General features: G+C 50.7%; 1 protein-coding gene across 7 annotated transcripts in view; it reads left to right on the top strand.

The window, feature by feature from the left end:
• The window catches only part of BCOR (BCL6 corepressor), a 59,628-nt gene that overhangs the window by 27,793 nt on the left and 16,069 nt on the right, over positions 1-15,766 (top strand). For 4 of the 7 annotated variants that reach the window (XM_040055784.2, XM_040055786.2, XM_040055783.2 and 1 more), the window contains 4 exons: positions 7,159-7,440; positions 7,843-8,196; positions 13,718-14,046; positions 14,381-14,650. In XM_040055784.2, coding sequence (XP_039911718.1) covers positions 7,159-7,440; positions 7,843-8,196; positions 13,718-14,046; positions 14,381-14,650 — 1,235 coding nt within the window. The remainder of the gene's footprint in view (positions 1-7,158; positions 7,441-7,842; positions 8,197-13,717; positions 14,047-14,380; positions 14,651-15,766) is intronic. The other 3 variants (XM_040055789.2, XM_040055788.2, XM_040055787.2) reach the window with 2 other exon arrangements.

Genomic DNA, 15,766 nt, shown 5'->3' with positions numbered 1-15,766 from the left:
ATTTGTTTGAGGCTGTTAAATAACTGTTGGAAGCAGGGAAAGTATGTTCAGTCTTATGTTAGTTCATTCCTCTCCTCCGCTAATTAGCTCTGACTTAACAGGCTATTTCAGACTTTGGCCAAATGTCTAAACTCCTAAAAGCATGGATCTGTTCTGCTGAGGGAGCTCCTTTTTTTTTGTACGCCCGCCTGGGCAGCAGCAAATACTCACCAGTACAGATTCAGGTCTCAGTAAAAGTTTTTTATCGTGGTGGTTCACCTCCTGCCCCTCGGGATCGCAGCTGATAAATCAGGAAGCCGAATTTCACACCTCTTGAATGCCTCTACTGTGGTGGCTTGGGCTCTCTGTTGGGGCTTGAGCCACCAGCAACCTTAATGCATCTCTTGCTGCGCGACGGGCGCAGGGGTGATGAGCTCTGCCTTGGTTCCCCTTGGCAGTGCTGGGGCTGCTTGTCTTTTGCCTTCCCTTTGCCTTCAATTTCTGACCACGCTGTTTGGCATTAAAGCTCCTGAACGGGAATGAGCCGATGCTTTGCAGCCTCTTCTGTTTCCTTTCTGCCTCCTGCAAGCGATCTTGGCTGCTCGAGAAGTTGTTTCCCTCTGTTTCATGTTTGTCTGGCGCTAGCTTGAGAGCGACGCAGCCCTGGGTCTGTGCGAGGAGGGAATTCAGCAGTGAAACCAGCGAGCTGCTCTGACCCCACTGCCAGCACTTCACCTGCCTGATGTCGGTGGGGAAGAGGGAAGCGGCATCCAAAACCGTGATTGTGGCACGGAGCCAGCTCCCAGGGCTCCCCTGCTGCTGCCTCGGCGCGGTGGCAGCTTGGCACGGAGCACCAGAGCCGATCGGGGCCCTGGCAGCTGCCTGCCCCCTTGGCTCCTCTCAACCTACCAGTGCAACAAAAGGCTAAATAGCACGGGCAGGTGATGCTTACAGAGGCATTTGATGGGGTGGAAACCGCTTTTTTTTTTTTTTTTTTAGTTTGTCCTAGGACTTGCTGTTTTTTCTAGCTGTATTGCACGTGTATAGACTTTTTTGGAAGCACATGAAGGCACAATATCCGGTTCCTTAAACTTTTCTTTGGACTTGGCAGTGCGTGGCTTTGCTGTTCTGGGAGTCTCCTTAAATACGAGCATTGAGCCTTCTGGAGGAGGGTAAAAGAAGTGGGCTTTTGTTTTGTTTAGCATTTTGTTTTGCCCTTTTTTTTTTTTTTTTAATGTTTCTAAAGGCTGAATTTAAGGCAGATAGCTATGTTAGCTAATTAATGAGCAATTAAGGCCGAGCAGTAAAGTAGAAGTGCTTCAGTTCTCTCCCATCTCGTCTAGGTTTTGCTGGGCATCTGAGACCGGGCATCTGAGAGCAGCCACAAAGCTGCTTTGTTGCCAAGGTGACTTGTAAATGTTGCTGAGGCAATGCTGCTCCAGTGCATTTTCATAGCACAAACACGATAAATTATGGGATGCATATGTCATGAGTCATAGGATTGTTCAGAGATCAAGTGATTTAAGCTATTGGCACGGACACACGCATCAATACGGGCATGTGATGATCGCATGTCGGTTCGTAACAAAGCTCCTCCAGAGGTTCTGAAAATCATAACCAAATGTGAAAGACTGGATGAATCCTACAAACTGTGAAATTCTTGATTGGGGAGTGTGACTTTACCTGTTTATTTGATTTTTTAAGATGGAAGACGCTGCCTGTTTAAGACTTAGCTGGGCAAAATTACCCCAATATATTCGAAGCCTGATCTTAAGGCATGAGGTCATTAGGAAAAAGTTGAAGCAGTTGGTATGTGCGGAGGTAAATGGTGCAATGTGCCTGAACACATTGCACACTTGATCTTAGCATTGTAGTGAGGTGCCAGTGTCCCTTTGCGTGCTGATGCCCTGCTTTTCTTTTTTCTGCTGGGCTGTGTGTACTCTGGAACAAATGAGAAATGGAGGCGGTAAACACGTCCTTTGCCCTGGTCAGTTATTACCTTCCTGCCGCAGGACGTAGTGGGGGAAAAGAGAAAAAAATTAAGGGTGGAAAAAAAAGTCTGTGCGCTGAGAGTGGCGGTTGCTTGTTTGCAGCGTGGTAGACTTGGGCAGAATGAAACAAATGTGGAAAGCTCCCAAGCAGAGGTACTTGGAGGGAAAAGTGAAATCAACTGAGTTCCCTCTGCCCCATGGGTTACTCAGAACGGAATTCTGAGGATGTCTTAGGGAATTTCTAACTGCTGTTGTGATCTCCGTGCTGGATACTGGGTTTTAGCATTTGGATAGTCATTACTGTTCTCGGATGAATAAAGGGTGCCGTGCATATAAGTGAGCGCAATGAGAGGTTGCTCCAGGGAAGAGGAAAGGCTGTTTTTAGGTGCCACGTTATTTGAACAAAAGAATCTGCGTCTTAAACGCTAAGATGTGTTTCCTTGTTTGCATTGCATGGGAGGGTCTGGTCTGTTGACAGCCGTTGACAGGAACAGGAAGATGGAAAAACGAAAGAAAGTTTTTTTGGGTAGCGTGTTTGTGCGTGTCTGTTTCTTGTGAGATTGTAACCTGTGCACTAAGAAGATATTGCTTCAGACAGAAACCGGCTGTGAAGAAGCATCTTCTTATTTCTTCCTTGTTTCTAGATTGGTAGGACAGTGAGAAATGGTTTGAATTGTTGATGCTGGTTGTCACAGCTGGTGCGAGACTGGCAAATACTGAAGGCTTGAGGAAGGAGCACATTGAAGAGTTTAAGCTCTTTACTCATAGAGGTGTGTTGCTATGAGAACTCAGCATTTATCCTGTGTGTCTGGCCACCTCGTCACTGTTTGTATAATGATGAGATGAGAACTCCCAAGTATTTTGTTATTGTTTTCTTCCTCAGGCAGAGAAAAGGATGTTGTAGGTACATGGCATGGGAGGGGGGGTGGTGGGAACAAAAGCAGATAAATTCTCCTCATCCTTGTTGGGCACGCACGTTATGCTTATGTTGCTGGTGCTTGTTGACATTTATATCTTAATTTGGGGAGACATCGCGTCTGATCCCGGTTGCTTGCAAAACAGTTTGAGGACGGAGTGGAATCCGGTGGTAAAATATTAATAGAGCCTGCGCTCCGCGAGGCAGCCGCGGGGAAAAACCTCTGGGCTTGCGACGTGTCTGTGCAGGCTGCGAGGAGAGCTGGCTGCGCCGTGTCCCCAGCAGCGACTGACCTTTGTTCTCTGGCACTGAAAATCCGGCCGCGGGAGAGGCGGGAGCGCGCAGGGAGGGTTCGGGAGCGCGCAGGGAGGGCTCGGGAGCGCGCAGGGAGGGCTGGGGAGCGTGCAGAAGGGTTCGGGAGCGCGCAGAAGGGCTCGGGAGCGCGCAGGGAGGGCTGGGGAGCGTGCAGAAGGGTTCGGGAGCGCGCAGAAGGGCTCGGGAGCGCGCAGGGAGGGCTCGGGAGCACGCAGGAAGGGCTCAGGAGCGCGCAGGAGGGCTGGAGAGCGCGCAGAAGGGCTCGGGAGCGCGCAGGGAGGGCTCGGGAGCGCGCAGGAGGGCTCGGGAGCGCGCAGGGAGGGCTCGGGAGCACGCGGGGAGGGCTCGGGAGCGCGCAGAAGGGCTCGGGAGCGCGCAGGGAGGGCTCGGGAGCGCGCAGGGAGGGCTGGGGAGCGTGCAGAAGGGTTCGGGAGCGCGCAGAAGGGCTCGGGAGCGCGCAGGGAGGGCTCGGGAGCACGCAGGAAGGGCTCAGGAGCGCGCAGGAGGGCTGGAGAGCGCGCAGAAGGGCTCGGGAGCGCGCAGGGAGGGCTCGGGAGCGCGCAGGAAGGGCTCGGGAGCGCGCAGGGAGGGCTCGGGAGCGCGCAGGGAGGGCTCGGGAGCGCGCAGGGAGGGCTCGGGAGCGCGCAGGGAGGGCTCGGGAGCGCGCAGAAGGGCTCGGGAGCGCGCAGAAGGGTTTGGGAGCGCGCAGAAGGGTTCGGGAGCGCGCAGGGAGGGCTCGGGAGCGCGCAGGGAGGGTTCGGGAGCACGTAGGAGGGCTCGGGAGCGCGCAGGGAGGGCTCGGGAGCGCGCAGGAGGGCTGGGGAGCGCGCAGGAAGGGCTCGGGAGCGCGCAGGAGGGCTCGGGAGCGCGCAGAAGGGTTTGGGAGCGCGCAGGGAGGGCTCGGGAGCGCGCAGAAGGGCTCGGGAGCGCGCAGAAGGGTTTGGGAGCGCGCAGGGAGGGCTCGGGAGCGCGCAGAAGGGCTCGGGAGCGCGCAGGAGGGCTCGGGAGCGCGCAGGGAGGGCTCGGGAGCGCGCAGGCAAGGGCTTGTCCCGCGGCTCCCGGGCTGCGCTCCCGCCTCGATGCGGTGCGGGGTGATTACACAAGCGGGATTAGAGTGCGGAGATGCCGCCTCCCCGAAGGGGGATTTCAGAGCCGCGTGTGCAGCGGGCGGTCCTCGAGAGGGATTTCTGGCTCGGCAGCTGCGGAGATGTAGCTCTGGTCCCCCGGGGGTCCCTCTCGGATGTGACCAGGCAGCGGAGGCCGAGGTGTCACGGAGCTGCTGGCAGCCAGGGCTTTTTGGATGAGCCGCAATAGGTGTGTGCGGTTCTTCCCAGCGTGTGGAGCCCCGGAGGAACGCCGACAGTCACAAGTTGTTAGCGAGGTCTCTCCCCTCTTCTATTTTTCAGCACGGTCTGAGCGAGCGGCGCTCGGCATCCCCGTGCCAAGTCCTCTTGCAGATAGAGAAGGAATTAATCTGCAGCAGGTTGCTTTCGGCGGTGGCAGGCTGGAATTAGCTTGCTGTTTCCTGCAAGCCGTAAAGATTAAGACCATCACCCCCCCCCCCCCCCCTACAGCCTGCTACTTCCTTTGACCCTGCAAGAGCTTCTCTGGGAATTGGTCAGGATGTGCCTGCCTTTTCTCAGGCCAGACGGTGCTAGGAGCAGGAAAGCTATCCCAGAGCAGTAACTCTCAGCACGAACCGTGGCACGTAGCTGTTGGTGCTGCTGGAGATGAGAAGGCTCTAAGCCAGACTCCAGCAGGAGCGTGGCTGGGAGTGCCCTTACCTGATCTCATCAGGGAAACTGGCCACAGAAGTATAATGTTTCCTTATGAAAGGAGGAAAACAGCAGATGGCATTAAAAATGTAAAATGAAATCTGATAGACGCATTTATTTCTATTGTGATACTTGAAACGTGGCTGGGCCAGCTGCTTTTATGCTGTGTGGAACAGGACTGCTGGTGCTTTTGGTGTGGTTATAGGGTACAGCTGTGGGGCGGCGTCCTCGTGCCAGATGTGCGAGCACGGGGTGCTGCCGGATTCATTCCGATCTGGGGGGACTCTGTGATTTAGAGGCACGGTCGTAGTAAGCAGAGATACCTGTTCTCTGGAACATCTCAGCGTTGTTGGCTGGAAGAAGTGTGACAAAGTGCATTTTAAAGTCTTGGAAGGAGCATGTGTTGGCCAGACGGCCTTGTGGAGAGGAGCATCGCCAAGCAGCGGAACAGCCCGAGCGTCCCGCTCGCCTGCAGAAAATCAGCTTTTGTTTTGATTTTTCTTGGCCGATATCTTGTGCTGTTTCACAAGCAGCCCTGCAGGCAGCTTCCCAAGCTGTGTAAAAATTATGCCGGGGTGTCTTCTGGTGCCCACAAACATTTCCAGAGCCCTCGGTGCTACTAGGGGCCATTTCCAGATTGTGGTGAAGAGAAAACTCATTGGGGAGGTTTCCCCTCACCACCCCCCAGCCTCGCTTTGCTGACAAAAGGTATTTCGAGGACGGTCATGAAACCGGGAGGGGTTGGCAGAGCTGTAGGAAGGTGCTGTCAGGATAAGGCGGGATAGAGTTGGGCTGTCTCCTGACGCTGCCAGTGGTGGGTCTTGGAGGGCACAGGAGGGGAGAAGGGGCTGCAGAGGAGCAGTGTGAGCCCGGATAAGGGGGAAGAGCAGAAGTTGAAGGCCAGGCTGGACAGGGCAAAAGACTGAGTAAAAGGAAGAGAGGATTCCTCTGCCTTCCAGGAGGGAAGGGCAACAGAACTGTCAGGAGTCCTGGTAGAAAACCAGCAAATATGTTTGCAGGAAGGGAAGTGGGAGAAGGAGGAAGAGGAAAAGCGACAGTGAGCCATTGGGAAGTAGGATGGAACACACTGTCTGCCAGACAGTGGCAGAGATGGGGAATAATTGTTGGCCAGGAGAGCTAAAACGTGTGGGAACCCCAACTTGTTTGTGGGAATTGTAAATAGGAGCTGATTATCTGTGCTGAAGTCTGTACTGCCTCTCTGCCCAACCTTGCCTTTGCTAGTTTGGTTAAGCCCAAGAAAATAACGTTATTCAAGATGGTGATTAAGTGTAATTTTAAATCAAGCATCCATTTAAAATTGCATAGGCTGTCTCTGAATTTGGGCACACAGTATTGGAGGGAAGCTGAAGTTAGTGCGGGCGAGGCAGCCTGGGTGTTTTTGTGGCTAATTTGTCAGACTAGTTTCTAGTAAGCTTTTCAGAGCTCACCCTCTTGCTGTTGCTGGAAATACTCCTTGAAAAAAGTGAGGTCTGTTTTAAAAGGAGGTGACAGAGATCATGTGAGGTACAGTGCCTGGTTGGTTACTTGAAGTGAGGAAGCCTTTTTATAACCTTGGATTCAAGTAGTGCTTTTTTGCAAAATATCACAGCTATTCTTAGTGGTATTTCTGTGTCCGTGTGTGCGTGTTCTGTATCCCATTTATATCTCCAGAAGAAGGGATGAATGCTTTTAAGTCAGACTCTGCAATTTGATGGGAGAAGTTAGTGAAAGATTAGGAATTAAGGGAGGACTAATACTTGATTGTCATCAGAAGGTATTTTTGAACTGGATTGTTACTTGCCACGGTTTAAGGGGGTGAGGTTGCTTTCTGAAAAGGGTTTGTGCTTTCAGTATCTAAAGATGTTTCTTTATTTTAAAAAGCATATTGTGACGTTTCTATGGATACAAGTATAGTGAATATTGTGCTTCTTAGATTAACGTAAAAACAACACAAAGTAAGTGTGCATTTGGGGGTTCTGTGCTTAACTGTTGAGAAAACTGCTGCCTTAGGCTGGGCAGAGGAGACTTGTTCTCAAGTACGATTTTGTGTTTATTTGCATGCCTCATGAGCCATAAGTCACGATGGAGATGACATTGAAGAGATCAGAGAGCAAAGCCTTCTCACAATGAATTGTGTCGTATTTATTAGGTCTTGTGGTGTTTGTTTGTTTTTTATTTTTAGGTAACTTTACTAGTACAGAAAACAACCGAGGTCACTTTCTTGAAACTCCAGAGGAAAAAGATCTCTCAAATGAGAAATGTTATTTAGAGAGACATTCTGTATATGAAAAGGCAGAAGACCAGCCAACAGATGATTTTGGCCAACATTCATGTCCACGTCTGGACAGGAAACGTAAACACTCTGGTGAGAGAGTGCAAAATGATGGCAGCCAAAATGAAAGCTTTGTGGATGAACTGCAGGACGAAGTTATATCAAAAGCAAAAAAGAAGAAGAACTCCAAAGGTAAGACAGCATTTTGCTTTGGTCTCTCTCAAGGAATGTCTTGTGAAAGGAACGTCCCTTTGGCTTAATGTGTTTCCATTTTTGAACTTGCTAGTTACTAATGTGAGCACTGTCATTTCACTTTTAAATTATATATATGTATATATATGTATGTATATATACACGTGTATATATATATATGTATATATAAAAAACCTTGGTATGTAAGGATAAAGCACTAGTCATTGGACACTGTAGCCACAGCAGTGCAAGTTACTGTAGTGCATGTAACCCTTAATGAGCGAAGCTTTAAAATGCATAGTGTGGTGCTAAAGCTGAGACTATATGCCCCGAAAGTGAAATGTAGCTTTTGTTTTAAGTTGAGGGGGCTTTTTGATTAATTTTTAGTTATTTTTCCATTAGATGACTGGCCTGAGAGGGAAATGACAAACAATTCCTCTAACCACTTAGAAGAGCCCAATTGTAATGAGGTGACCAACCTGAAGGTGTGCATTGAATTAACAGGGCTCCATCCCAAAAAGCAGCGTCACCTGCAGCATCTTAGGGAACTATGGGAGCAGCAGGTGTCACCAGAGAGATCCCCGTCCGGCAAGTTGGGCCGGCAAAGCAGGAAAGATTTAGCTGAGGCTGTTCAGCCAGAGGCCACTGCAAAGGTCAAAGACTTCACAGAAGAAAGGCACACCAAGAAAAGGTCAGAGGCCAAAAGCAATAGAAGTTGGTCTGAAGAGTCCCTCAAAACAAGTGACAATGAACAAGGTATGCAGAGACTACTAGGGAAACCAGCTGGCTTTAGCATTAACAGTGACGCATGCTGCCACCGATGTTAAGGAATTGTCGAGAGTTTTTTCTTCTTTCTTGTTTTTTTTTTTTTTTTTTTTTAATTATATATATTTCTGTAGATTTCCATTTTTATAAGGACTGACACCTCCTCTTTAAGAATTGCACTGTAGCTGATATTTGTCAGACAAGAAAATGTGTTTGTGTATGTGTGTGTAACTATGTGTTTGTGTGCGTGTGCGTGTGTGTTTTGGCTTGAAATATTTTCATAGATGATGTGAAGATGAAATTTTTGACTCTAGGGGAGAGCTGGGGAGGGCACAAAATGTGGGCATGCTTTTGGGTGAGAGAGGGAGCAAATGGGCTGCTGGTTGGTGTAAGGGTGTTTAACCAACCTAGGATCTGAGGGGCTGTGAGCTTCTGGAACAGCATTAGCACAGCTCTAGTAGCTCTTAATCTTGGGAACCCAACACCTCCAGCACCCTCAGCACTGCTGGCTTCCCCTGCCTTTCCCAGGCCATCTGCCCAAGAGTAAAGCTCATCCTTGCCTTGACAAGGATGCTTTGCTGCTTCGTCCTGAGCACATCCCATAAACCCCTTTCACCTCGCTTTCCAGCCCCTTGGCAGAGGTCTTCCAGCAGCTCTCTCCTAAGGGATTGCTTCCTCAAAGTGGATCAGCTTTCCTTGACTTGTTTTTGGCTTCTTCTTTCCCCTTCACTCCACTTCCTCCTTTCCCCATCTTCTGTCCTATTTCTGTTGATTCCCTGTCTGGGGGGAGAGCCTGTGGATACAATCTGCCAGATTTTCATTGGGCTGGACAGGTCACTCTCCTGTCCTCGCTGTCCTCAGCCCCTGGGCACATTTTCTGCTCTGATGCTTTTCTCCTTCCCTTCAACATTTTGCTGCTGTAGCTTGGCTGGAGAGCTGATGGGGAACGGAATCACACAGTCCACAGGGCCAGCCCCTTTTCTCTTCTTTTCTCTTTCCTGCTCTTACCTCTCCAAGCCCTCTGCTCATTTTTGAGGAAAGACTGTTTCTGGGAGTGGGAGCTCCGTGTATGGCATTTGGGCTCCTTCCTCCTTCACAAACCTGGGAGCATCACCGACTGGAAGACATTCACATTCCAGCTGGCCTAAGCTGTAGGTTAGCTGAGATCCCCTTAAAAGAGAGAAGCAAGGAGAGAGTGGATCCTCTTGTTCCATGCCATGGAAAGGACTGAGTCTAGATCATCCTGTGCCAGCAAGGATTTTCCTTGGTAGCATCTCTGAAACAAGCAAAAGTATCAGCTTCCTTTTGGTCCTAAAGCTCCTCAAGTGTCCTTCTCCTTGGTAGGATTCTCCGAGGGCAGAAACCCCCAAACTTTAATGCTTATTGATGGGGAAGGTTCTCCAGGAAGATTTTTAGAGCAGGAGGTCAAAACTTAGTTTAAAAGGAGCTTTGACTTCTACTTCCTTGCTTTATTTGCTGCCTTGGCAAGCGTGGTATCGGCTCAAACACCCCTGCCCCTCACCTTTGTACTTTCAGACAGAGATACCTTGTAGAGGTTAAACGAGGGTCATTAACAAGGAGCTGTATTGTGGGAGGATGCTCTCACTTTCCCCTGCAATGCCTCCTGTGGCAGTGACAGGCTCATGGCTTAAAAGAGGTGGCTCCCAATTTATGCACCATTCCCAAAGGCACTCAGGTTCAGTTGCCCTGCGGCTATGAAAAAAACTCTTGGGTTTGGAAGCTGCTATAAAACCATAAACTTGACTGAATTGCACCTCACTGTTCATTGTACAAAGACACCGGATGTCATTCAGATAATTTTGCTGGTGTTTCTCCAGCCCTGTTGAAGTGTAAACTTTTGAATCTCCTTGTTCTTAGTTGACTGGGATGAGGACATTTTTCCCCACTGTGAGACAGAGCATCCTCTGCATGACAGTCTTGTGGGGACGGAGACTTCCAGCTCTTCTGTCTTGCTCAGGACTAGTCCTCAAACTTTTCTTAAGCAAGCAGAGACTGTCGGTATGAGAATATACACTGTCACTTGCAGCTTTATATTCATTTATTTATTTATTTTTAAATTTTTTTTTTTGTTTGGGGCTGGCAACAGCTGTTGTCAGGGGTCGAGCCCTGCCTGCAGTTGTGGCAATCTCCAGTGCCGGGCAGCTGGTTGTACCCCAAGGAGCAGGCTGTAAGAGGACACGAGGGGTGCCTCTGTGCCTCTGAAGCCTCAGTCTTAGCAGGATGATTTAGCAGGATGATTTGCCACTCCTGCCTGCAAATCTATGGGAGTGTGGAGGTTTCTGACTTCTGGGCTTGTTACCCGGGTTGTGTTTATCCGAAGCAGTGTGGGCAGCAGGTCGAGGGAGGTGACTGTCTCTCTGCTCTGCTCCTGTGAGACCCCCACCTGCAGTGCTGGGTCCGGCTGTTGGGCCCCCACCATGGGAAGAATGTGGACCTGCTGGAGCGAGTCCAGAGGGGGCCACAAAGAAAACCAGGGGGCTGGATCACCTCTGCTCTGAACACAGGCTGAGGAGAGGTTAGGATTGTTCAGCCTGGAGAAGAGAAGGCTCTGGGGAAACCCTATAGCACCTTCCAGAACCTAAAAGAGGGATGTAGGACACCAGGAAAGGGACTTTTGACAAGGGCATAGCAACATGGTCCAGTGGCATGTGTCCCTGCTCATGGCAGGGGAGTTAGACTGGATGATTTTTAAGGGATGATCTCTCTTCCAGCCCTAAACCGTGTTTTGATTCTGTGATCCTGTTGCACAGTGAGGTTGCTGTGCCAGATCTCCAGGGCACATCGGGTCCATGAACAAGGGCATGCTGCCTCCTCAGGGCATCACACTGCTTGCCCAGCCCCGTGAGGAAGGCAGAAGCTATGGCCTCTGCTGGGGTCCCAGCTGAGCAATAACCCTGCGCTGCTGGTGGTGCAGAGCCAGCTCTCCTCCCCGGGGAGCTGCAGCCGCTCACCCGTGCGAGGAGAAAGCCCGAAGGGCGTGGAAACAAAAGCCCGGAGGAGAGGAGCCAGGAGGATCTCGCCCACCGGGAAGCGTGTGCCAGCCCCTGGGAGCTGCCTGGGGCCGCAGGCAGCGCGGTGCCACGGGTTTGGCAGGCAGGAGGAGGCAGCTGCCGGGGTGGGAGCTGAACAAGCGAGCATTCAGGTGACGCGACAGCAGCTGCTTTTCCGCGCGGACCTCTCAGCAGCCCGCTCCTGCGGGAAGGGAGACAGGTCCTGCTCTGAGTCAGACTTGCCACAACCCACATCAGTCAGAAGCCTGAGTTTTTTGGGGGTTTTGGTTTGGGTTTCCTTTTTTTTTTTTTTTTTTATTTTTTCCATGGATATTTAGGTATATTCCTGCTCGCTCTTGTTTTTCTTCTCTCTTCACGTGGTCAGAAAGATGGGGTGGGATTCCAGGATTCATCACTTGCTGCTTTTCTGCCTCTGTTGTCTTGCATTTCCCAGGCTGATGCTTGGCTTTTTCTGCGTAGTGCCGGTGTCTTGCAGTGTTATTGATCCTGAAGCTCCTGGGCACATGGCATAGATGCTGTCCATCTCTTCGCTCCGGTGCACGGTTAGCCTGGTGCCTGCTGTCACCGCTGTCGAGGGTCAAAGTGAAGCACAGAGTTGATGTGGAGTTTGCAGGCAGGAGTACACATTTTTTTGTGGTGATTAAACTTCTTCTTTCAATGCCTCGGCGTCTCTGCATGGGAAAGCCTGCAGTTCTTTGAGATAGGCTTCCTGTGGTTTTTTTCCTCCATCCTTTCAGTATTTCTATCCTTCTCCAGACCTGTGAGTTTTTCATTCTATTGTAGTTTTTCTGCATGCAGCTGTTTGTTCCATTTGCACTCACCAGAGCTCCTCACTGTTGCTTTCCATCTTTTTTTAAAGCAGTTAATGATGGTACTTCTGTGTTGGAATTGGGCTTTTCACGTGCCACTCAATTATGTTGGTTGGGAGCATGAGAATTAAACACTCTTTACCTCGTGCTGTCTACAGAGTTGGAAAGACAGCCTTGCATCCTTAGGCTCAGCCTATGACTAGGTGCCTTCCTTCAGTATTGCAATGCCTGAAAAACTTAGATGATTTTTGCTGAACAATCTGCACATCATGTGTCCCATAAATTCCCTGACATCTGCTTGGCAAGCCGTGGTATGTGTCTTTTTCTAGAAAGTGGCTCAAAAGAACTGAGGGATTTCTGTTTTCATCCTTAATCTAGAAAGCCTTCTGTGAGCTGCTCTCACAGATCTATTTAAAGGAAGACTAAAGTGTGAAACTGCCCACCAAGAGGATTCTAGATTTTATTTTCTTCTTTACCAACTGGTTCCGGACCAAATCTCTTTAAGTAAGGGTGTCTCTCCTCTGAGCTCCTGCTGCTTTGCTCCTGCCATCTCTTCTGTTCTGAAAGTGGCATCACTTCAGAGCAAGGGAGCCTCTTTCAAGTTCTCAAAGTTTTCTCCACACCTTCCCTTGCTGGTGTGGTATTGTTTGGCTGAAGTGTCCCTTCCTTTCCAGCAACCTTTAATTTTTCTGCAGAGGAGTTGGTTCTGAGGTCACCTCAATTCTCCTCCCAAGGGAAATTCGGACTATAAAAAGTCAACTTTCCTGTCCTTGTTTTGTTGTAAGCCTGCTTGCACTCTGAAAAAAAAACCCCCAAAACTAACCATGCTTTTTGCATGTGGCCCAGATTGTGGGATCCAGCTTGTTGGAACTAACCCCCAGAGAAAACCCAGCCCTGTCAGTATCCTGCCACAGGCAGCAGAGCACTGGCCTTACTGGCCCAGTGTCCCAGAAAGACTCGCTTCTGAACAGAGTTCTTGAGGAAAAAACTATCTGATTGCTTTTCCTGCAAAATCCCTGTGCTTTCTGATAGAGAGCTTGCACAGAGCTTCTTAGGGACGGCTCCTTGAGTAGACTTTCTTCTCTTGGCTTGTTTTTGAAGTCAAAATGCTGCTGTGGAGGTATTCCCTGTCTTACGGCCGTCTCGGTGCTAAGCTCAACATTCCCACCTGTGCTGTCCCATTAAAATCTGGTCCATGCTCCCACCTTCCTCCCTGTCCCCTCTTCCCTCGCCATGCCTGTGTCTGCACTTGCACCCCACTGAGACAAGCCGGGCCGGGGCCCAGGCTGCTGGAGGAGTTGGTTCCCCCTCCGATCAGGCAGTCCTAGGTAAGGAGGCGAGTTTTTCCCTGCAGCTGTTCCGCTCTGCCCGTGGTGGCCGGGCTGTGGCACTGCCAAGCCGGCCTGGCACGCATCCGCAGGACGCTGGTGCTGCCCGGCACCTGCGCGGGGCGTTTCAGGCAGGGATTTTTATCCGAGCCCCAGAACCGTCGGCGTAGCGTCGACGGGCGAGATGCTATTTACAGTTTGGATGTGGAACGCTTAAAATATTAATGATTTGAAAATGTAATTGTAGATCTCTTAAGCAGACGAGGAGCTCGTGTTAAGTGCTAGCGATGCGTTTTCCGTTTAACGCACCGCGCGATGTGTAATGCCTTTGCTTCCCGTTTAGGCTTGCCTGTATTCCCGGTGTCTCCGCACATGAAGAGCCTTTCATCCACCAATGCAAACAGCAAAAGGCAGGCTCAGCCAAGCTGTACTCCAGCCTCGAGGTTGGCTGCCAAACAGCAGAAAATTAAAGAAAGCCGGAAGACAGATGGGCTGTACACAGACGAAGAGGAGGATTTCCAACATGCATCTCTGCTGCCGAAATACAGCGAGTGTGAGAAGCCATCAGGGAAACGTCAGTGTAAAACAAAACACTTGGCACTGCAGGAGAGGAGAAGGAGGTCATCTCTGACAGGGGATGACACCACAGATATCGAAAATGCTGAAGATAAGGTATCTTTATTTAGACTTAATTGTCCACCGGCCTCTGAGAAGGCAGAGCCAGCTCGCTTAAAACTAACGCACTGTCGTGCATGCAGGGTAGCGGGGATTGCGTTCAGATTTGTCTGTGGCTGCTTTGCACATTTTGTGTTTGCTTTTCTTAACCTTTAGTGGAAGGCGCTGTTGCAGGGGTGAAGCGTCTCGTGTTTAAAAGCTGTAGCGGGGTCTTCCTTTAAAAATTAAATATGAGCGGAGGGGCGTAATTCCTTGCTGACAAAACGCAGTCCCGTCACCGTACTGTGCAAACAAAGATAAAAACCACCCCCCACCGCCACGGTTTTGACAGGTAACGGTGACGAGGAAAGCCAGGAAGCGACCGGAGCCCACTTCAGACTGCGACTCCTCGCCGGCCAAGCCGTACGAGCAGAAGGCGTACGAGCGCCTGCAGCAGGTGCCCTCGCTGCTGCCCGTGGCCCAGCCCACGCCGCTGCCCCTGGCCAGCCCTCCCCAGGACACCACCCCCAGCCGGCCGATGCCGCCCGAGGCGCGGCGCCTGATCGTCAACAAGAACGCGGGGGAGACGCTGCTGCAGCGGGCGGCGCGCCTGGGCTACGAGGTGAGGCTCCCTCGGCGCCCCGTGCCATAATTACTTCTTTTTTTTTTTTTTTTTTTTTTTTTTTTTTTTTTTTTTTTTTAAATTTTCAGAAGTTGAAATCCTCTTCCTGGTTTTACAGATGGAAATTGTGTGAATCGGCAGCTTTCGGTTGGGTCGTTGAAACTTGTAGCCGCCTCCCTTCCCTTCCCTTCCCTTCCCTTCCCTTCCCTTCCCTTCCCTTCCCTTCCCTTCCCTTCCCTTCCCTTCCCTTCCCTTCCCTTCCCTTCCCTTCCCTTCCCTTCCCTTCCCTTCCCTTCCCTTCCCTTCCCTTCCCTTCCCTTCCCTTCCTTCCCTTCCCTTTCCTTCCCTTCCCTTCCCTTCCCTTCCCTTCCCTTCCCTTCCCTTCCTTCCCTTCCCTTCCCTTCCCTTCCTTCCCTTCCCTTCCCTTCCCTTCCCTTCCCTTCCCTTCCCTTCCCTTCCCTTCCCTTCCCTTCCCTGTGGGGTTTGGAGGCAGGTTGCTGTGGGAATGACTCCCCAGCCCTGCTGGGTCAGCTGGCAGGGATGCAGGGTGAGCAGCGTCCCACAGGAATGAGCAAAGGGTAAAGTTTTATTGGTAACCCTCACTTCCCTTTAAATATAAACCATCTGCAAAGAGAACGAATGTCTTTTCCTCTTTTTTTTTTTTTTTCCCTCCCATGTAATCTTTATGGTGATCTTTAATGAGCTGTGTGTTTTCTGCTTTTGTTGTTTGCGAAGAGCGTGTAGTTTAGAAGGGTTTTATTTTTGTTCTTCTCTCCGAGGAGTATCTGGTATGTGACACAGGATGTAGCGCTTGGAGTGTCCTCTTGCATGATCAGACGCATCATAGGAGCACTCTGCATGCTTTATCCTCGGCGTCTGGAGCTGCTTGGTGTAGCTGGAACAATGTTGTCTAATGAAAGGGGCCCCCCTGTTGCTACAAAAATCAGAAACCGATGAATCCCTTAGCTCTGCCGTTTTGAAGCACGCTTTTATTGGGGAAATATGGGCATGTAGGTATGAGCGTCGCTGCTCGATTTCAGATCTGGTGCAGAGGTGTTTCATTGCAGAGAGTGGCTGCTGCCCTCGGCGTGGCTGCAGGGTTTGCTGTGCTGCTGA

The sequence above is a fragment of the Hirundo rustica genome, chromosome 2 (genome assembly GCF_015227805.2).
Source record: "Hirundo rustica isolate bHirRus1 chromosome 2, bHirRus1.pri.v3, whole genome shotgun sequence".
Lineage (NCBI taxonomy): Eukaryota > Metazoa > Chordata > Aves > Passeriformes > Hirundinidae > Hirundo > Hirundo rustica.
Note: the sequence above shows the minus strand (reverse complement) of the source record. Positions and strands in the feature narration are given on the sequence as shown.